Below are 23,074 nucleotides of genomic sequence, written 5' to 3' on the forward strand. Positions count from 1 at the left end.
CTTTATACATCTCAGACAATTTTCTTGAAGTTATATCTACAGTATATTTCATTAAAATTCTCTTTTAGGTAATAACATAATACAAATTTCTCAATTAACCACTATGAATGGGCAGGCTGCCTGAGAGTAGCTTGCACCTTGGGCTGATGGTGCCCTGGCTGAAAATGCAGTGATCCAGAACATCATGTATGAAAAACAATCGTTGAAAGAGGGCAACGGCAATAGACTTATATACCGCTTCATAGTGCTTTACAGCCCTCTTTAAGTGGTTTACAGAGTCAGAATATTGCCCACAACAATCGGAGCCCTCATGAGCCCTCATTTTACTGACCTCGGAAGGATGGAAGGCTGAGTCAACTTTAACTCATTCAGAATCGAAGTCCTGGAGTGAGCAATGCATTCTAATCACTTTCTAATCACTGCACCAGCATGGCTCTTAAAGGAAAGGAGCTTTGCCCTTGCAGAAATTAGACATCATGCTGGCTGATGAAACCAGACCCAATACCACAGCATATACTAAACATGCTAATGTGGGTCAAATAGAAAGGGCAGTTTCTCCAGCTGAACAGACTGAAACAGAAAAGAAGCAGGTGCCCACCCTAAACGTAAGTCAAAGCAGGAAGGCCAACCTGAAATGGGATCAGGCCCAGATACGTGAGCCAATATAGCCCCAGAACTGATAAGGCAGCAACAAGAGGAAAGGCTGAGACTCATTAGGAAAGATGAAGAAGAATGGCAAATTCACACGTTGACTATTTCTCTTCAACAAAAGCTTTTAATGTGATAGGATGTCTGTGGAACAAAAACATTGCTTTTACTCTCTTTTCCAAGAGAACATGTGATTCTATGCAGTATTTATAAGGACAGCGCCAGGTTTCTTGTAACAACCTGAAAGCTCCCTGAAGAGAGAAATGGTTTTGTCTGTAAAAAGCAAAGCTAGATATTCTCTGCTAATTTTCACTTAGCGTTTATCCTGTTTCTGTGGGGAAAATTCTGTGGGTATTTCCATTCTCTCACTTTTTTCCCCTTGACTTCTTCTGGACTGCACTGGGCTGGGCTGGGGTGAGCTGCAGTGCAGAAGGAACCTATCATTACCTTCAACATGACAGTCTCTTTCCCCAGCTCTTCTGAAGAGTGCTCTCCCATTGTTACAAAACAAAGCACCACCTGGTGGACAGATCTGCTTTTGGACATTGCAAAGAACAATACCATTGCTCCAAGCTCCCATTTCTTGCTTGAAATATGCTTATAATGTCATCATCATGATATAGGCCTATTAGGGAGATTTTTAAAAAATTATGAGGAATTTAATTATTTAAATATCTAGCATTATCTTGAGCCAGGAACACAGCAAATCTATGTGGGAATATTGCAATGCAATTATACAGTTAATGTATACCATTTTGAAACAGAGTAAATGTATGCCTATATATATTTGTGCCTGAGCATGTGCAAGAAAGGCTTCCATTCTATCTTACATCAAATTGAAATATATGGTTGTAATTTTAACTTTAAAATGACACCATCATTTACTACCAGTGTATCATTCACTTTACAGTGGTAAATCAATGTATTTGTAGCACCCAAGGAAAAGAAAAGATCTACAGTGTTAGTGGCAGATACTATGCAACCATGCCAACTGCAGTAGAGAAGAGGGATAAGGGTGAAAGAAGATGGAGTCAGCCACAACTGCCTTCGTTGCATCTTTGATAGTTGTTCAGCCCAGCTGATAAGATATTAAAATCTAATACTAGCAGAGAGGTAGTAATCTTCTATGATAAGTTTATAACATACTTTTGAAACAATTATTCTTATCTGCTGGAGTCCCACATCATTACTGATGCAGTTGTATGAATAATCCAAGTAGGCTAATTTGATGGTATCAGTTGATGCAAAATGAGGATATAGACAAAATATTTGGAGGAATATAACTTGTGTCTTCTTTCATGTGTCTAAAGGATTAAAAGCAAAAAATAAAGCAATGAATATTTATTTACGAGTTCAGAGTCCCAGCTGCCTTGAAACGCAGCTGTATGGCTGTATATGTCTTAGAGATTTGATCCAGTCCAATTTCGGCACAGAATTTAATTTCCTTTGTGGATAAAGTTTCTCTAAAAGAGTTGGGGAGTGTTAATCTTTGTTTTCTTGATGACTTTTGGTATCACAACTCACAACTTTAATTTCTTATTGAGCTAATTTTATATTATCAAGCATATGTAAATCTGTTCTGATTAGTAGAGAATAATTGAAAAGGAAATGCTTATACCAGTCTTATCAATTCTGCCTGGCTAGATGTATTAGATTTATAAATCCCATAATTCCTGACCAGCATAGCCCCAGATTTCCAGAATGTATGTTAAATGACTATTATTCAGGGACATTGACCCCTCAGCTATTTATTTTTTTTGCTTCTTGGATATAATATATATATATAAAATAAGAAAAATAATTATTTTTGGCTTTTATATCCCAGGATCTCTGCTGTGTCTTGCCTTGTTAATTTTTTTTTTATTTAATTGGATTTATATACTGCCCTTTCCCGAAGGACTCAGGGCGGTTTACAGGGTATTTAAAACAAGAAATAGAAAAGTTAAAAACAATTAAAAATAATTACAAAAGTCCCTGAAAAAGTAAAAAAAAACCAATTAAAATTAAAATTCTCAGCCTGGGCCAGAGAGCTCGAAGAGCCAGGTCTTCAGGTCCCGGCGGAATGAACGGAGGTCAGGGGCAGTCCTAAGCTCCACGGGCAGCTGGTTCCAGAGGGCAGGCGCACCCACTGAGAAGGCCCTCCCCCTGGGTGTTACCCGCCGCCAATCTTTTACTGGCGGCACCCTGAGAAGACCCTCCCTGTGGGAGCGCACTCAACGAAGGGAACTTGATGCTGGCAGCAGGTGTTCCCTCAGATATCCCGGACCCAAGCCATTTGAGATCATATTAAAGAGTTGGGAGAATATCAAGGTTTTTTTCTTCCTGCTATACATTACATATTCTTATTTCTCTATTATCTTATCTACTGCTCCCTCTTTCTTGTTCCTAATCCTTCTTTTCCTTTTCTATAGATGTTGCCCCAACACCAAGCTGTTACTCTGGATGGATCAGCTAGCCAACTCAGTCTATACACTTCTCCATCACTGCCCAATATCTCCTTAGGACTCCAGGCAACTGTCACAGTCACAAATTCACACCTCAATGTGAGTACGGCTACCCCCTTCACCCAAAACCTTATGGAAATTGTAGATATGGATATAGCAAATAAATGAAACAAATGAAATATTGAAATTAAGTAAATGAAATCTATATATAGGCCATAAATAAAGAAGAGTTCCTCCTAGAACCTTCCTTACAAGTTTCATCTCTTCTCTCTCACACACACACACACAAACACATACATGTTAAGTGTGGCCATACTAAAGCATTGTTCTATTCTTGTGAAAGGGAAAATCTAAAAAGTAGATGCAAGTTTATTTTGATGGGTTTGTAACTAATATAAATGTAGCAACATTTCAAAACACGAGGTTCATTTTCATAGTTCACGTAGCTGTTTTCCTCCTGCTCTATGTTCATTTCAGTATGTGGCAGTGCCTGTCGGACTTTATATTGGCTCAGGCGTTAAGCAGAATCAAGCTTGATTAGTTCTGGGATGGGAAGAGAATACCAGGGTTGTCAACTAGACTTGGAAGTTAAAAGAAAAAAAAAATCCTAGAAGAAGCAGGGACAATTGTTGCCAAGAAAACAACATGGATGTGTCCAAATAATTCCAGGAGTTGAGTTCAGTTGAAAAGATTTTTTTCCCTACCATGTATTCATCTAGTTTGAAGTTATATTTATGGTAGCAGCCACTGCAATAGCATGTGATAGTGAGTTTTACACATTTTATGTTTAATCAGTTACTGAACAATTTCTGTAAATAACCATTTTTATGTCCACTTAGAAGTCTGAATAGCTTGAAGGAGGATAAGAGTCATATAAGTCATCAACCACAATATTAACATTGTTATTATTTTTTTCTTAGTCTTCATTAATCTTCTGGCCTCCAGCTGCATGCTAAAAACCTTCGGTGACATGCAAGAGATTTGCTCCAATGTTTTTCAAATTAAAAACTTAAACATAATCAAAATGAAAGTTTAAAATATATCAAGATTTTAATCATTTATTCAGTCATTTCCCCTAATTAACATATTTAAAATTACAATTTTGAGAGAGTAACTTTTGGAAATTTTTTAGAAACTTCATTCCAGCTTTTGGGGGCAACTAGTGCCACAATCTGTGCATCTCTGTATTAATGCCTCTACCCAGTCCTTGCTTCAGATCTATTTTATTTCTTTTTAGTACAATGGAAGAGGCCCTAATACTTGGTAAGCCAGACCATTGGCTATGTATAATTTCCTTTCCTTTCTTTCCTTTTTATGCTTTTAGAGTACTACTGGTCCCTGGGTTTTTTTTCTAACAAGCAGCTGATGCCAAACTGTGTCCTATTTATTGCTTCTTTCTGATGACAGGCAGCACATTTGGCTCAGGACCTGACCTGTGGCAGTTTTGCCCAGTTGACAGCTTGTCTATTTTCAGTGTCAGAAATTAGAAATAGCTCACTGGTAGATTTCACGTTCTACTATTCTTTGCTGTGATTTGTTTTCCTCCTCCAAGAGTAGCAAATGGCTTTATAGCTATGTCTGTGCTCCAGACTACCCAGGCTCAGCTGAAACTAGCAAGCTCTCCAGACCGCTATTAATTAGTCTAGTCTTGAATTTGAATGTAATCTTATGGTGGACTGTTAATTTGTGCTAGATCACTGTGCCTCAAAATATGTCCACTGGATTCTATTATTCTACCATTATATTTCAGAACTCATTTAAATCAGATCAGTTTGGAGGACTTTGGGGAGCCTAAATTAACAAAGAAGGGAAAGAAAATGTTGTTTCAAATCAGTAAAGTTTCTGGAACTTGAGTTTTTCTATTGCTGCTGCTGTTCTTATTCATAAAATGACTATAATTACAACTAGTGCATATGGAGCTTTACAAAAAGTAGAATGGAACTCTACTTTCAATATGAAATAAGTACAAGGCAAATGGCAGAAGCAGAAAGATCAAATAAGGGGAGATAATGGATCTAATTAACTATAGATGTGGCTGGGAATTAAAATTGGGTATCCAGTGATACCCCTTCATGGATTACTGCCTTGTCGTGGCAAAGGGGCTTGCGTAATTCAATGAAGCTATGAGCTATGCCGTGCAGGGCTACCCAAGATGGACAGGTCATAGCAGAGAGTTCTGACAAAACGTGATCCACTGGAGAAGGAAATGGCAAACCACTCCAGTATCTTTGCCATGAAAACCCTATGGACAGTACCAAAAGGCAAAATGATATGGCGCTGGAAGATGAGCCTCTCAGGTCGGAAGGCATCCAATATGCTACTGGGGAAGAGCAGAGGGCTAGTACTAGTAGCGCCCGAAGGAATGAAGTGACTGGGCTAAAGCTGAAAGGACTGTGGATATGTCTGGTGGTGAAAGGAAAGTCCGATGCTGTAAAGATTTTTTCTCCATAGGAACCTGGAATGTAAGATCCATGAATCAAGGAAAGCTGGACGTGGTCAAACAAGAGATGACAAGACTGAACATCAACATCTTAGGTATCAGTGAACTAAAATGGACAGAAATGGGTGAATTTAATTCAGATGACCATCAGGTATACTACTGCGGGCAAGAATCCCTCAGAAGAAATGGAGTAGCCTTCATAGTCAATAAAAGAGTAGGAAAAGCAATACTGGGATACAATCCTCAAAATGACAGAATGATCAGTTCGAATCCAAGGCAAACCATTCAATATTACAGTAGTCCAAGTCTATGCCCCAACCACCAGTGCTGAAGAGGATGAAATTGACCGGTTCTATGAAGCCCTACAGCACCTTATAGAACTAACACCCAAAAATGATGTCCTTATCATCATGGGGGATTAGAATGCTAAAGTAGGAAGCCAAAAGATAAGCGGAATAACAGGCAAGTTTGGCCTTGGAGTACAAAATGAAGCAGGGCACAGGTTGATAGAATTTTGTCAAGAGAATACGATGGTCATAGCAAACACTCTTTATCAACAACCCAAGAGACGGCTCTACACATGGACATCACCAGACGGTCAACACAGAAATCAGATTGACTATGTGCTCTGCAGCCAAAGATGGAGAAGCTATACACAGTCAGTAAAAACAAGACCAGGAGCTGACTGTGGCTCAGACCATGAGCTTCTCATTGCAAAGTTTAGGCTTAAACTGAAGAAAGTAGGGAAAAGCACTAGGCCACTCAGGTATAAATTAAATCATATCCCTGTTGAATATACAGTAGAGGTGACAAATAGATTTAAGGAATTAGATTTGATAGACAGAGTGCCTGAAGAACTATGGACAGAGGTTCGCAACATTGTACAACAGGTAGCATCCAAAACCATCCCAAAGAAAAAGAAATGCAAGAAAGCAAAATGTCTATCTGAGGAAGCTTTGCAAATAGCTGAGGAATGGAGGGAAGCGAAAGGCAAGGGAGAAAAAGAAAGATACGCCCAATTGAATGCAGAATTCCAGAGAATAGCTAAAAGAGATAAGAATGCCTTCTTAAATGAACAGTGCAAAGAAATAGAAGAAAACAATAGAATAGGGAGGACCAGAGATCTTTTCAAGAAAATTGGAGAGATGAAGGGAACATTTCATGCAAAAATGGGCATGATAAAGGACCAAAATGGCAGGGACCTAACAGAGGCAGAAGAGATTAAGAAGAGGTGGCAAAATTACACAGAAGAACTACACAAGAAGGAGCTTAACATCCCTGATAATCACAATGAGGTGGTCACTGACCTCGAGCCAGACATCCTAGAATGTGAAGTGAAGTGGGCCTTAGAAAAGCTGAGCAACAACAAAGCTAGTGGAGGTGACAGTATTCCAGCTGAGCTATTCAAAATCTTAAAAGATGATGCAGTAAAAGTGCTACACTCAATTTGCCAGCAAATTTGGAAAACTCAACAGTGGCCACAGGATTGGAAAAGATCAGTTTACATTCCAATTCCAAAGAAAGGCAGTGCCAAAGAATGTTCAAACTATTGCACCATTGCACTCATCTCACATGCTAGTAAAGTTATGCTTAAAATCCTACAAGCTAGACTCCAGCAGTATGTGGATTGAGAACTACCAGAAGTGCAGGCAGGATTTTGAAGAGGCAGAGGAACTAGAGATCAAATTGCCAACATACGCTGGATCATGGAGAAAGCTAGAGAGTTCCAGAAAAACATCTACTTCTGCTTCATTGACTATGCTAAAGGCTTTGATTGTGTGGATCATAACAAACTGTGGCAAGTCCTTAAAGAGATGGTCATACCAGACCATCTTATTTGTCTCTTGAGAAACCTATATGTGGGCCAAGAAGCAACAGTGAGAACTGGACATGGAACCACTGATTGGTTCAAAATTGGGAAAGGAGTCCGTCAAGGCTGTATACTGTCGCCTTGCCTATTTAACTTATATGCAGAGCACATCATGAGAAAGGCAGGGCTAGATGAATCAAAAGTTGGAATTAAGATTGCCGGAAGAAACATCAACAACCTAAGATATGCAGATGATACCACTCTAATGGCAGAAAGTGAAGAGGAACTAAAGAGCCTCTTGTTGCGAGTGAAGAAGGAGAGTGCAAAACTTGGGTTGAAAATAAACATTAAGAAAACGAAGATCATGGCATCCGGCCCTCTCAATTCCTGGCAAATAGATGGGGATGTTGTGATTCAGGGTCAGCCTGTGGGTTCGGCAGCCGGGTCGGATGACTCGGATGACTCAGACGAGGGGGAGGAGCGGGGTGTTGAAGACGAACTTGCTGATGATGGCTTGGAGGCTCCGCAGAGCCCCCAGCCAGGCCCTTCTTACTTGGTGGAGACTCAGCTGCGCGAGCCCGACAGTGCGGATGATGATGACCCACAGCTGGCCCTGTTCAAGGACGCCCGACGCAGGAGGCAGTCAAGTAGGAGCAAGCAGAGAAAGGCTGTGGGACTTCTCGGAAGGAGGCACAGGGAGGCCACGCCCTGAACTCCTATAAAGGGAGTGTTTGGGGGAGGGCTGGTTGCTGAAAGCAACCGCTCCGTTTGAGGATCAAAGCTCCGGTATCTTGTTTCATGTTTTGTTGTTTGTTTGTGTAATAAACTTGGCAGACGTTTTCCAGCCTCAGACGCTTTCCAGCCTCTGCCGTTTGTACAGGGGTTGCCTTTCTGCAAGGCCGGTAGCAGGCTGGTACAGAACAGGGGAAGAAATGGAGGTAGTGACAGATTTTATTTTCCTGGGCTCCAAGATCACTGCAGATGGAGACTGTAGACAAGAAATTAAAAGACACTTGCTCCTCGGGAGGAAAGCCATGACAAATCTAGACAAGCACACTAAAAAGCAGAGACATCACCCTGTCAACAAAAGTGCATATAGTCAAGGCTATGGTCTTCCCAGCTGCAATGTATGGCAGTGAAAGTTGGACCATAAGAAAGGCCGAGCGCCAAAGAATTGAGGCCTTTGAGCTATGGTGCTGGAGAAGACTCCTGCCAGTCCCTTGGACTGCAAGGCGATCAAACCGGTCAGTCCTAGAGGAGATCAACCCTGACTGCTCTTTAGAAGACCAGATCCTGAAGCTAAAACTCAAATACTTTGGCCACCTAATGAGAAGGAAGGACTCACTGGAGAAGAGCCTAATGCTGGGAAAGATTGAGGGCAAGAGAAGAAGGGGACGACAGAGAATGAGGTGGCTGGATGGAGTCACTGAAGCAGTAGGTGTGAGCTTAAATGGACTCCAGAAGATGGTAGAGGACAGGAAGGCCTGGAGGAACATTGTCCATAGTGTCGCGATGGGTCGGACACGACTTCGCAGCTAACAACAACAACAACAACAACAACAATCCAGTGATATCTTAATGAGGCTAAAAATACCCAAAGACATTATTTCCATACTTGAACCTTCTTCAACATCATGTTTTCCTAAACGTACTGCAAGGTGTAGACCTTTCCATAGCTATACAGAATCTGGTTAATATTTTTGATGAATTTATGGGATGTAGTAGGAAGGGCGTAATTTTCTATACATTTCTTCATTAAACTCATCTCATCCTTCTATTTATTGAACATCTAGCATGATTATAGTAATACATACTAAAAGATGAAATGTTGTTGTTGTTGTTAGCTGCGAAGTCGTGTCCGACCCATCGCAACCCTATGGACAACATTCCTCCAGGCCTTCCTGTCCTCTACCATCTTCTGGAGTCCATTTAAGCTCACGCCTACTGCTTCAGTGACTCCATCGAGCCACCTCATTCTCTGTCGTCCCCTTCTTCTATTGCCCTCGATCTTTCCCAGCATTAGGCTCTTCTCCAGTGAGTCCTTCCTTCTCATTAGGTGGCCAAAGTATTTGAGTTTTAGCTTCAGGATCTGGCCTTCTAAAGAGCAGTCAGGATTGATCTCCTCTAGGACTGACCGGTTTGATCGCCTTGCGGTCCAAGGGACTCGCAGGAGTCTTCTCCAGCACCACAGTTCAAAGGCCTCAATTCTTTGGCGCTCAGCCTTTCTTATGGTCCAACTTTCACTGCCATACATTGCAACTGGGAAGACCATAGCCTTGACTATACGCACTTTTGTTGACAAAAAGATGAAATATTCATAGTATTAATCAGATTAAGACAGGGGTGTGGAACTTGTAGCCCCAAGATATTCCTGGACTTCAAGAACTCTTCACTGCCTCAACCAGAATCATAAAATTTACCCAATCCTCATTTCTTAATCACTTTTGGAACTAATTAATTTATAGCTAAAGAGGAGATTTTTTTTCTTTGTGGCAGGATAATATTCCACTTGGGTTATCATTTTTTCTGGATTACTAAGGAATAAAAAGAAAAAAGTTTTAAAGACTTAAGAACTTAAGAGCCTTGGTGGAGCAGTGGGCTAATGCCTCCTTAAGTAACACCAGCTGCCTGCTATTAGTGCAGGTTCGCATCCCACCAGGCTCAAGGTTGACTCAGCCTTCCATCCTTCCGAGGTAGGTAAAATGAGGACCCAGATTGTTGGGGGCAATAAGCTGACTTTGTAATAATGCCGCTTGGGGGGGGAGCGAAAGCCCTAATAAGCAGGCATATACATAGAATGAAGGCTATTGCTAAGCACATTGATTTGTGCTTTAAATTGTAAGCCGCCCTGAGTCTTCGGAGAAGGGTGGGATATAAATGGGATTAAAATAAAAATAAAATAAATAAAAAGATTAATAAGGAGATGATGCAAGAAAGTTTAAAATGTATGAAGGGGACAGTAATTATGTATTTTGCAGTGAAAATGCTTTTGAATGCTATAAAGAAAATTAGAAGCCACTTTGTTTCTTTTTTTCTTTCTTTGCTTTTGCACTTTTACCTCTTAATTTCATATTTTTTTCGTTTTTCCCTACTTTATATTTTACTTTATTGTATCTCCCATCTGGACCTATGAGAGTCTAAAAGTCCTCTTTGTCTCTCTTTCCATTAGGCCTCTCCAAATCTAACCACACAGCAAGAAGCAGAGCGCCAGACCATCCAGTCATTGCGCCAGGGGGGTGCCTTGACAAGCAAGTTCCTCAGCATGTCGTCTATTCCCAGTTGCCTTCTGGGGGTTGCTCTTGAGGGAGAGACCAATAATCATGGGCATGCTTCCTTGCTTCAACATGTCCTGCTTCTAGAACAGGCTCGGCAACAAAATACACTAATTGCTGGTGAGCAGGTCAAGATGTGATTTAGCATAGTGAGTGTGTCCACAAGGGTTGGGCATGGCATAGAAAATGTAGTAGTCAACCATTGTTGCTTGGAAGCAGCTGAGAAACAAGGGGAAATGGAGTAGCTGCTACACAACTGTATAACATTCAATTGAAATCAATAATATTTTTATCCTGCCTTTTTTATAAATAACTCAAGATGATGAACATTCCTAAAACTCCTTCCTCCTCCTATTTTCTTCACAACAACAGCCCTGTGAGGTTAGTTAGGCTAAGAGAGAATGAGAACGAGTGGCCCAAAGTCACCCAGCTGGCTTTCATGCATAAGGGAGAACTAGAACTTTTAGTCTCCCGGTTTTAGCCTGGTGCCTTAACTACTAGACCTAACTGTCTGTCATTATCCTAATCTATGTTGGGCAATGCTGATAATTAACTAAATGTGTATCCATGGTGACTCCTTAGCTGCCAGAGGCAGCTCACTTATGAGGCATTTCATTCTTTTTTATTGGTTGTTCTCAGTAAAAGGGTACTACATAATTCTTCTGAAGCAGAATCATTTTAATGGGCTGCTGGTCAAAATGAGTAATTTCTGCTGAAGAGTGAAATCGGGAATCAAGCATTTAAAGTGATTATTTCTGGCAAGAGATCAAAAGTGCACAAAGAGGACAGGAAATAGAACAAATGTGCTCCTCTGAATACCTGGAATATATTTCAGAAACAAAGTACTTCAGGATCCCACAATCAGCACATTAACATAGCAGTGTCACAACCCATCGTGAGAGGATGGGGAGTGGCCTGTTTCTGGGGTTCACCCAGCCAAGTGGCAGTGGCTGGGTGACGGTCCAGATACCCACCTACCCATCTCGACCCTCCTGCCAATTCTCCATCCAGGGGACCGCCTTCCCAAAAAACCCCGTGACTCTATGCTTCTCCAATATTCGAGCACAGACCTACACGCCCTCAGGGGTTCCCCCCTCTCCTGGGTGCGTCCCGCCTACAATACATCCAATCTCGATGACGGGCCCGACCATTGGGCCTCTGAGAGATGGCCGGGCAGGGTCAGGGGCCTCCAGCACAAGTCCAACAAGAGGCCCCTGGTTAAGTTCCTAGTTAAGTTTTTTGTCGGGTTAGGGAGGGGGGCGGGAAAAGACTATGGTTGTTCGGCGAAGGGGGGCCTTCCAACTACCATAGCGCAGGCCAGGCCTACGACCGTTCACGAAGGTGAGGAACGAGGGCCAGTCGCCGACAAAGCCCAGTGGCGAGCTGACGAACAGCCAATTCCCAGGATGGTGGGGAACGGCAGAAGGTGCACAAGCAGAGGGCCGTATCGTCACCGGGAGAGTCATCTCCGCTCTGTACAAGCGGTGAGACGCTCCGACCCTCTGTACTTCCCCCGAGGACCCGGGAGCGAAGGTGTGCAGCCTCCTAAGCTCAGGCTGGTCTACCTAAATGCCAGGTCCGTAGCTAACAAGGCTCACCTTGTTCGTGACCTAGTGGAGAGTGAGCACGCGGACCTGGCTTGCATCACGGAAACCTGGCTGGGCCCAGAGGGTGGTGTCCCTCTGGTTGACCTCTGCCCGCCTGGTTTCCAGGTGCTGCACCAGCCTCGGGCCCATGGGAGGGGCGGAGGAGTGGCAGTAATCATCAGGGAGACCCTTAGCCCGCGAGAGACCACCGTCCCTCAGATAGTCGGGTGTGAGTCTCTCCTTCTGAGATACGGCCCGGGGGCACAGTTGGGCCTGCTGCTGGCGTACCTACCACCTAATCGTGCAGCGGCAGCCCTGCCCAAGCTACTCGATGTCCTCTCAGGGTTGGTGGTTGAATACCCAAAACTCATGGTCTTGGGCGACTTTAACCTACCGTCCCTGGGAGGATCGTCCGAACTAGCTCGGGAGTTCATGGCTTCCATGGCGGCCATGGACCTGTCGCAAATAATTTCTGGACCGACTCATGAGGGAGGCCACACCCCCGACTTGGTGTTCTTGTCTGGACGGTGGCGTGATGATATCGGTGGGGGCGCCACGACCGTTACGCCCCTGTCATGGACCGATCATCACCTCCTACGGCTAGACTTCCCCTTTGCCACCCCCCGCCGTGGGTGCACGGTGCCAACCAGATGGTACCGCCCTAGGTGCCTAATGGACTCTGATAGGTTCCAGGCAGCGCTTGGGAACCCACATGCACTCCCTGCTCACAGCTCGGCGGACGCCTTAGTGGAAGCCTGGGAAAGGGCAGCCACGGAGGCTCTGGACCGAGTTGTACCCCTGCGGCCCCTGACCCGGCGCAGATCCCAGCGAGCCCCATGGTTCACCGCAGAGCTCCAGGAGATGAAGCGTCGGAGACGGGGCCTAGAGAGCCGTTGGAGATCCAGTCGATCCGAATCCGACCGATTGCGACTAAGAATCCTCACCAGGTCTTATCTCGCAGCGATAAGGGTGGCGAAATCCAATTACTTTTCCACCCTCATCGCGTCCGCAGATAATCGCCCGGCTGCCTTGTTCAGAGTGACTCGCTCCCTACTGAACCAAGAGGTGAGGGAGGAACCCTTACAGGGTCGAGCCGAGGAATTCGGTCAATATCTGTTGGATAAAATCGCTCGGATTCGAACCGGCCTGGACTCCAACTGGGCAGAGTTGGAGGAACAGGACATGGACAGTCTTGTCGACGTCATCTGGGAGGAATTTGATCCTGTGACTCCGAAGGAAGTGGACAGGATTATGAGGAGGTTGAGCTCCTCCACATGCTTACTGGACCCGTGCCCTTCCTGGCTGGCCTATGCAGCTCGAGAGGGGACACGAGGCTGGTTTCAGGCGGTCATCTCTGCTTCTCTGAGCGAGGGTCACTTCCCCACCGCCTTGAAGGAGGCGGTGGTGAGACCTCTCCTCAAGAAGCCCACCTTGGACCCGACCTCATTGAATAACTTTCGTCCAGTCTCCAACCTTCGCTTCCTTGTGAAGGTTGTTGAGAGTGTGGTGGCGCATCAACTTCCTCAGGTCCTGGATGAAGCGGTTTATCTAGACCCGTGCCAATCAGGCTTCAGGCCGGGCTACAGCACGGAGACGGCATTGGTCGCTCTGATGAATGATCTCTGGAGAGCCCGGGACAGGGGCCATTCCTCTGTCCTAGTCTTATTAGACCTTTCAGCGGCTTTCGATACCATCGACCATGGTATCTTACTGCGGCGCCTCGGGACTGGGAGTGGGAGGCACGGTTCTGCGGTGGTTCTCCTTTCTCCTGGGTCGCTCACAGTCGGTGCTGGCAGGAGGACAGAGGTCGACTCCGAGGCCTCTCGTTTGCGGAGTCCCTCAGGGGTCGGTCCTCTCGCCTCTCCTGTTCAACATCTACATGAAACCGCTGGGTGAGATCATTCGTGGTTTTGGAGTAGGGTACCATCTGTATGCTGATGACACCCAGCTTTTCATCTCAACTCCAAACAGCATCAGTGATGCCCTCGACGTGATGTCCCGCTGCCTGAAAGCGGTCCGGGAATGGATGGGGAGGAACAGGCTTCAACTCAACCCTGACAACACTGAATGGCTGTACATACCGGCAAGCCAGGATACTCAGATCATTCCATCCCTTAACATCGGGGATGAGTTATTACCCCCTATTGATAGGGCCCGCAACCTGGGTGTCCTCCTAGACTCACAGCTATCCTTGGAAGATCACATAGGAGCTGTGACCAAGGGGGTCTTCTCCCGGGTTTGACTGGTGCGCCAACTTCGACCTTATCTGGACCTGGATGCCTTACGTACAGTCACCCATGCACTTGTGACCTCTCGCCTAGACTACTGTAACGCTCTCTACATGGGGCTGCCCTTGAGAGCCACTCGGAAGCTTCAACTGGTGCAAAGTGCAGCTGCACGGACACTTTTGGGGGCCTCCCGATACTCCCATATCACACCTCTCCTCCGTGAGCTGCACTGGCTTCCGGTTGCCTTCCGAGTGAAATTCAAGGTGCTAACAATGACATACAAAGCCCTACATGGCATGGGTCCGGACTACCTACGGGAGCACCTTCTGCCAACGTCAACACCCCTCCGTCCTGTGCGCTCCCACAGAGAGGGCCTCCTCAGGGTGCCACCGCTCAAGGAATGTTGGCTGATGGCCCCCAGGGGGAGGGCATTCTCAGTGGGTGCGCCAGCCCTCTGGAACTGCTTGCCTACCGAAATCCGGATGGCCCCCGACCTCCGCACCTTCCGGCGCGATTTAAAAACTTACCTGTTCCAGCAGTCCGGCCTGGCCTGATAGCTCTTGGGGTCTCAGTTGTTTTTACTATTGTTTTTCTCTATTGTTCAATCTGTATACCTACCTTACTCTGTACACCGCCCCGAGTCCCTCGGGAGAAGGGCGGTATATAAAAACAAATAAATAAATAAATAAAATAAATAAATAAATAATACAATCAAGATTTTTTTTCACCAAGGGCCTGCAGTCGATGTAACCCTATTGTTGAAGGGCTGAGGTCTGGAGAACAAGCAATCACAAGGTTTTTGAAAGTCTAAAAAAGAAAAGTTGTCAGCCGAATCCTTTTTCTGAGGATTGCTTTGTTGTTGTTGTTAGTTGCGAAGTCGTGTCCGACCCATCGCGACCCTATGGACAATGTTCCTCCAGGCTTTCCTGTCCTCTGCCATCTTCTGGAGTCCATTTAAGCTCATGCCTACTGCTTCAGTGACTCCATCCAGCCACCTCATTCTCTGTCGTCCCCTTCTTCTCTTGCCCTCAATCTTTCCCAGCATTAGGCTCTTCTCCAGTGAGTCCTTCCTCCTCATTAGGTGGCCAAAGTATTTGAGTTTTAGCTTCAGGATCTGGCCTTCTAAAGAGCAGTCAGGGTTGATCTCCTCTAGGACTGACCGGTTTGATCGCTTTGCAGTCCAAGGGACTCGCAGGAGTCTTCTCCAGCACCAGAGTTCAAAGGCCTCAATTCTTTTGCGCTCAGCCTTTCTTATGGTCCAACTTTCACTGCCATACATTGCAACTGGGAAGACCATAGCCTTGACTATATGCACTTTTGTTGACAGGGTGATGTCTCTGCTTTTTAGTGTGCTGTCTAGATTTGCCATGGCTTTCCTCCCGAGGAGCAAGCGTCTTTTAATTTCTTGACTACAGTCCCCATCTGCAGTGATCTTGGAGCCCAGGAAAATAAAATCTGTCACTACCTCCATTTCTTCCCCATCTATTTGCCAGGAATTGAGAGGGCCGGATGCCATGATCTTGGTTTTCTTAATGTTTAGTTTCAACCCAACGTTTGCACTCTCCTTCTTCACTCGCAACAAGAGACTCTTCAGTTCCTCTTCACTTTCTGCCATTAGAGTGGTATCATCTGCATATCTTAGGTTGTTGATATTTCTTCCAGCAATCTTAATTCCAACTTTTGATTCATCTAGCCCTGCCTTTCTCATGATGTGCTCTGCATATAAGTTAAATAGGCAAGGCGACAGTATACAGCCTTGCCGGACTCCTTTCCCAATTTGGAACCAATCAGTGGTTCCGTGTCCAGTTCTCACTGTTGCTTCTTGGCCCGCATATAGGTTTCTCAAGAGACAAATAAGATGTTCTGGTACTCCCATCTCTTTAAGAACTTGCCACAGTTTGTTATGATCCACACAATCAAAGGCTTTAGCATAGTCAATGAAGCAGAAGTAGATGTTTTTCTGGAACTCTCTAGCTTTCTCCATGATCCAGCGTATGTTGGCTATTTGATCTCTAGTTCCTCTGCCTCTTCGAAATCCTGCCTGTACTTCTGGTAGTTCTCGATCCACATACTGCTGGAGTCTAGCTTGTAGGATTTTAAGCATAACTTTACTAGCATGAGAAATGAGTGCAATGGTGCGATAGTTTGAACATTCTTTGGCACTGCCTTTCTTTGGAATTGGAATGTAAACTGATCTTTTCCAATCCTGTGGCCACTGTTGAGTTTTCCAAATTTGCTGGCAAATTGAGTGTAGCACTTTTACTGCATCGTCTTTTAAGATTTTGAATAGCTCAGCTGGAATACTGTCACCTCCACTAGCTTTGTTGTTGCTCAGCTTTTCTAAGGCCCACTTCACTTCACATTCTAGGATGTCTGGCTTGAGGTCAGTGACCACCTCATTGTGATTATCAGGGACATTAAGCTCATTCTTGTATAGTTCTTCTGTGTAATTTTGCCATCTCTTCTTAATCTCTTCTGCCTCTGTTAGATCCCTGCCATTTTGGTCCTTTATCATGCCCATTTTTGCATTGAAAGTTCCCTTCATCTCTCCAATTTTCTTGAAAAGATCTCTGGTCCTCCCTATTCTATTGTTTTCTTCTATTTCTTTGCACTGTTCATTTAAGAAGGCATTCTTATCTCTTCTAGCTATTCTCTGGAATTCTGCATTCAATTGGGCGTATCTTTCTTTTTCTCCCTTGCCTTTTGCTTCCCTCCTTTCCTCAGCTATTTGCAAAGCTTCCTCAGACAGCCATTTTGCTTTCTTGCATTTCTTTTTCTTTGGGATGGTTTTGGTTGCTACCTCTTGTACAATGTTGCGAACCTCTGTCCATAGTTCTTCAGGCACCCTGTCTATCAGATCTAATTCCTTAAATCTATTTGTCACCTCTACTGTATATTCAACGGGGATATGATTTAATTCATACCTGACTGGCCTGGTGCTTTTCCTTACTTTCTTCAGTTTAAGCCTAAACTTTGCAACAAGAAGCTCATGGTCTGAGCCACAGTCAGCTCCTGGTCTTGTTTTTACTGACTGTATAGAGCTTCTCCATCTTTGGCTGCAGAGCATATAGTCAATCTGATTTCTGTGTTGACCGTCTGGTGATGTCCATGTGTAGAGCCGTCTCTTGGGTTGTTGGAAAAGAGTGTTTGCTATGACCATCGTATTCTCTTGACAAAATTCTATCAGCCTGTGCCCTGCTTCATTTTGTACTCCAAGGCCAAACTTGCCTGTTATTCCGCTTATCTTTTGGCTTCCTACTTTAGCATTCCAATCCCCCATTATGATAAGGACATCATTTTTTGGTGTTAGTTCTATAAGGTGCTGTAGGGCTTCATAGAACCGGTCAATTTCATCCTCTTCAGCACTGGTGGTTGGGGCATAGACTTGGACTACTGTGATATTGAATGGTTTGCCTTGGATTCGAACTGAGATCATTCTGTCATTTTGAGGATTGTATCCCAGTATTGCTTTTCCTACTCTTTTATTGACTATGAAGGCTACTCCATTTCTTCTGAGGGATTCTTGCCCGCAGTAGTATACCTGATGGTCATCTGAATTAAATTCACCCATTCCTGTCCATTTTAGTTCGCTGATACCTAAGATGTCGATGTTCAGTCTTGTCATCTCTTGTTTGACCACGTCCAGCTTTCCTTGATTCATGGATCTTACATTCCAGGTTCCTATGGAGAAAAAATCTTTACAGCATCGGACTTTCCTTTCACCACCAGACATATCCACAGCTGAGCGTCCTTTCGGCTTTGGCCCAGTCGCTTCATTCTTTCTGGCGCTACTAGTACTAGCCCTCTGCTCTTCCCCAGTAGCATATTGGACGCCTTCCGACCTGAGGGGCTCATCTTCCAGCGTCATATCGTTTTGCCTTTTGGTACTGTCCATAGGGTTTTCATGGCAAAGATACTGGAGTGGGTTGCCATTTCCTTCTCCAGTGGATCACGTTTTGTCAGAACTCTCTGCTATGACCTGTCCGTCTTGGGTGGCCCTGCACGGCATAGCTCATAGCTTCATTGAATTACGCAAGCCCCTTCGCCACGACAAGGCAGTAATCCATGAAGGGGAGGATTGCTACAGCACTATAAAGGAAACAGCTTTATCACTGAGTATTAATGATAGTCCATTTAATGATATTAAAAGTCACTGCAGATGGCAGCTGCAGCTATGAAATTAAAAGACACTTGCTCCTTGGGAAGAAAGCTATGAGAAATCTAGACAATATATTAAAAAGCAGAGTCATCGCCTTGCCAACCAAGGTCCATATAGTCAAAGCTATGGTTTTCCCAGTAGTAATGTATGGCTGTGAGAGTTGGACCATAAGGAAGGCTGAGTGCTGAAGTATTGTGGTGTTGGAGAAGACTCCAGAGAGTCTCTTGGACTGCAAAGAGATCAAATTAGTCAATCCTGAAGGAACCAACCCTTTGGAGGATAGATACTGAAACTGAAGCTCAAATACTTCGGCCCCAAATGAGAAGAGAGGTCTAATTGGAAAAGACCTTGATGTTGGGAAAGATTGAAGCCAAAAAGAGAAGAGTGTAGCAGAGGATGAGATAGTTAAGGCAGTGTCAACGATGGAGTGGGCATGAGTTTGGGCAGTGTAGGAAGATAGACACAGTTTAGCCAGTCAAGAGTAGATCTGTTTTTCATTAGGATTATGTTGAACAGAGAACCCAGGTTCAACCAAAAAAGTTGGTTTTATGATTATGGGTTTGCAATTGACTGCAAATTATCAGCCAGTCACATATTTTCAGATAGTATATCACATTACACACCAATTATGATAACCACCCTATCCGAAAATCCTAACTTTCTTGTTGTAGGGAGCATTTTATTGATTTGGGATTCCACCTCATGCCCACAGGTCTCCCAGAAAGCAGGTATTCTTACCTTCCCTAGTTTTAACCATGAATGTATTTGTGGTAATGGAATGATCAAAGATTAGGTTATTTGTCTTCCTGCCAAATACATGTTAATCTAAGAAGGACCTTTTTGTCCTGTCTTATCCAGCAATGAAAAACTTCACAAATACTGAAATAGCAATAAAGATTTTGATGGATAAAAGCTTTCAATTCAGACCAGATTGCAAAATTTGCAGTAGCATCCAGAAAAGTGCAAGCAACTTTTTCTGAAATTGCAATTGATTGCAAAGAGGATGTATGTGTGCAACACTTTTGTGCTTTGAAAACTACTTTTAATTACTCTAAAATTAATAAAAAAACAAGAAGTTGGTACATTCTTAGACTTATTTTATGTATTTGATCCCCAAGACCTGTGGCTAAAAGCAAATTAACTTGTCTTTCATCTTACTATATTTTTTCTCATATAGAAACCTCTTTTGGGTTAGTGGCAGTGTTAGGTAGTCTTTATAAAATATCTTGGGTATAATTTTTCCGTCTTCAAAATCAGGTCTACTGCTATGCAGCCAACTTTTGCATTCAGAATATGAGCTTTGCGAAACTCTGGTCATGTTCAAGCTGCTTACTAATAATTCCATGTAAATAAAAAGAAAAATGAGATCTAATTACAGGGCTATTTGTTTTCATTTTTAAATGTAATGTAATGTAATATTTTGCATGTGTCTTCACAATAAAGCCCGGTCTCTTCATTACAGTCCCTCTGCATGGCCAATCACCTCTAGTCACAGGAGAACGCATCCCCTCCAACCTGCGCACTGTAAGCAAGTTGCCTCGACATCGTCCATTGAGCCGCACCCAATCCTCCCCACTGCCTCAGAGCCCTCAAGCATTGCAACATTTGGTGGTGCAGCAACAGCACCAACATTTCTTGGAGAAGCAGAAACAGCAGCAGATTCAACTGGGAAAGGTAGGCAGATGTGACTCAGGCAAACCTTTGTGTAATCTGTTCTTTGGTATTCTTGGTGCCTTGGTGGAGCAGTGGGCTAATGCCTCCTTAAGTAACACCAGCTGCCTGCAATTAGTGCAGGTTCGCATCCCACCAGGCTCAAGGTTGACTCAGCCTTCCATCCTTCCGAGGTAGGTAAAATGAGGACCCAGATTGTTGGGGGCAATTAAGCTTTGTAATAATGCCGCTTGGGGTGTGTGTGTGTGAAAGCCCTAATAAGCAGGCATATGCATAGAATGAAGGCTACTGCTAAGCTTGTAAGCCGCCCTGAGTCTTCAGAGAAGGGCGGGATATAAATGGAATTAAAATAAAATAAATAAAATAATTCCAAGCTAAAGTATATGATTGAGAGCAAAGCTCTTTTTCCCCTTCTATTTGTCATTCAGCATGCTCTAAGATACCTGGAATTGAAATCTTCCAGCTACTGTCAGTTCTGTTTAGAATAGGAGAATTAAATAATGGGTGTATTTTTCTGAGTTCCTCTTTATCCTGTAGGCAGCTAAGAGGACTAGAAACAAAGCTCAAAGAATTAAAGTCACCAGAACAGCAAAACTATGTATTTAGTGTGCCTTGTTCCTCCCTACCCCAAGGCTTCCAGGTTCTTGCTTTGACCTCAAAATTACTAGGCAATTAAAGTGCAAGCAGTTGTTCCTTTTTATTTTTTTCCCTTCTTGTAGATAATCACTAAGACTGGAGAGTTGCCCCGGCCACCTACCACACACCCTGAAGAAACAGAAGAGGAATTGACAGAACAACAGGAATCTTTGGGGCTTGGTTTGGGCCTGGGCCAGGGGCCGTTTGTGCTGGATGGGTCAATAGAAAATGAGGGGACCCAGGATGGCTTAGAGGAACAAGAGGAGTATGAAGAAGAAGAAGAAGAAAGTATAGCCAGAGAGCAAGGCTGTCTTCGAATGAAAGATGAAGCTGGAATGAACAGGCTGCAAGAAGAACAGGAGGTTGAGGAGCTGGGAGTTACTTACAGGCAGGTGAGGCCTCTCTTAAAACAATGTGTCGTTGAAATCTGTACCGAAGTCACAGGAGAGTACTCATTAAAATTTTGTTCTATTGCAAAAAGGCTTCTCCCCTTCAAGACCACATGCAGTATGGGAGGGGAGGCGTTTATGTTCATCTGTTCATTTCCCCAGCAAGATAGCAAAGCATATAGGAATCCTTGTATGTATGAGAGTAAAGAATTTCTCTTTGAGTTATGAGACTTTGTGCCTTGACATATGCAAAAAATGTGAGATTCAAACTTGCTTAGCATAACATACATTTTAAGGCATGGCAATAAATTCCTGGGCTAGCAAGGAAAACTAATAGCCCTTTTTCCCTGCTCTTCAGTATGAGAGGAAGTGAGATTCCATTATTTTATAATTGCTTTGGGGATTGTGGATGGTGTCTCCATTTTGGCAACACTGGCATGGAAGAAGTAGAGGGTAGAAAAGAATGCAAATAGCAGAAAAATCATGATTCTAAAAAATCATTAGTGGGCATAAAGGGCAGGAAATACATTTGGGTTATTTATGGCAAATACCCTAAGAAAATGTAGCTGCCATGCTACTTCTTGATATTTGCTTCTTTACTTCTTGATATTTGCAGTGAACCTAGCAGTTCGAAAGCACGTAAAAATGCAAGTAGAAAAATAGGGACCACTACGGTGGGAAGGTAACAGCGTTCCGTGCGCCTTTGGCGTCTAGTCATGCCGGCCACATGACCACGGAGACGTCCTCGGACAAGCGCTGGCTCTTCGGCTTTGAAACGGAGATGAGCACTGGCCCCTAGAGTTGGAAACGACTAGCACGCATGTGTGGGGGAACCTTTACCTTTTAGAAAAAAAAACAGAAGGGTTCAGAAGAGAGGTATGCCCCATTTGAATGATTAGTCATATTGATTGGACATAAATATCAATTTAAAGAAAAGTATAGTATCCTTTCAAAAGTAAAAATAAGCTTTTATAAATGGAAAACAATATTGCAGGCAGCAGCAGCAGCCTCATTGCAGATCAAACATATCGGTTCTCCCATTCATGCTGAGCTTGTTTACTATTGCTTCTTGAGGAAGACTAGAAACAAAGTAGGAAGAATAATATAGTTATGGAAGAATAGAGAAAGAGGTGCTTCATAGCAGAGGGGAGGTGAATTTCAAGGTAGTGTAAGTTTGGAGAACTAGTTGAACGACTATATTTCTTGTTTCCCATTCTTCAACCCCATTCATCTGAGATAATGGAGCTTCCAAATGGGAAAGTGACTCATCTACTGCATTACAGTCACCTTTTCTGTCTTCCTTATCCTTGGTTTCTGAGGATACTTCTGGCTTCTGAACGTCATCTTCGATTATGAGTCATCTGTCTTCCTTTCAGTTCTATTCATTTAAAAATTTCATCAGTTCCATACTAGAATGTGTGTTTGGCAAAGAAATGAAAGTTCTTTCCTCTAGAAGAATGGTCAGCAAAGAAATCAGAATTGATTGAAAGGAGTTCAAAAATAAAGTAGTCAAAGGAACATTGAGGGGTAGCTTAGGACTCACATGCATATGGTATGGGTGCTATTGTTAAAATGAATGCCACATATTTGGGAAATTCTTGGTTGAGTTTACTGGGGAATCCTATATTTAATCAGTCAAGCATAGAACACAACACCAGTCATATGCAGGTTTGATTCATGTTGATCATTTCCCCATACATTCAAGCTCCATTTTCTCCAGTGTGATCCTATAGACAATTACAAAAGGTAACCATACCTAAAAATCTTGGCAGTACTGTGGAATTTGCAGCC

General features: G+C 43.7%; 1 protein-coding gene across 5 annotated transcripts in view; it reads left to right on the forward strand.

Moving 5' to 3' along the window:
* The window catches only part of HDAC5 (histone deacetylase 5), a 172,859-nt gene that overhangs the window by 120,197 nt on the left and 29,588 nt on the right, over positions 1–23,074 (forward strand). For all 5 annotated transcript variants that reach the window (XR_014028560.1, XM_081344405.1, XM_081344404.1 and 2 more), the window contains 4 exons: positions 3,060–3,191; positions 10,512–10,734; positions 20,050–20,261; positions 20,978–21,286. Coding sequence is in view for 4 of the 5 variants with exons in the window: in XM_081344405.1 (XP_081200531.1) it covers positions 3,060–3,191; positions 10,512–10,734; positions 20,050–20,261; positions 20,978–21,286 (876 nt within the window). In the remaining variant the exon portion in view is untranslated. The remainder of the gene's footprint in view (positions 1–3,059; positions 3,192–10,511; positions 10,735–20,049; positions 20,262–20,977; positions 21,287–23,074) is intronic.

Source organism: Vipera berus, assembly GCF_964194415.1.
Source record: "Vipera berus genome assembly, chromosome: Z".
Classification (NCBI taxonomy): domain Eukaryota; kingdom Metazoa; phylum Chordata; class Lepidosauria; order Squamata; family Viperidae; genus Vipera; species Vipera berus.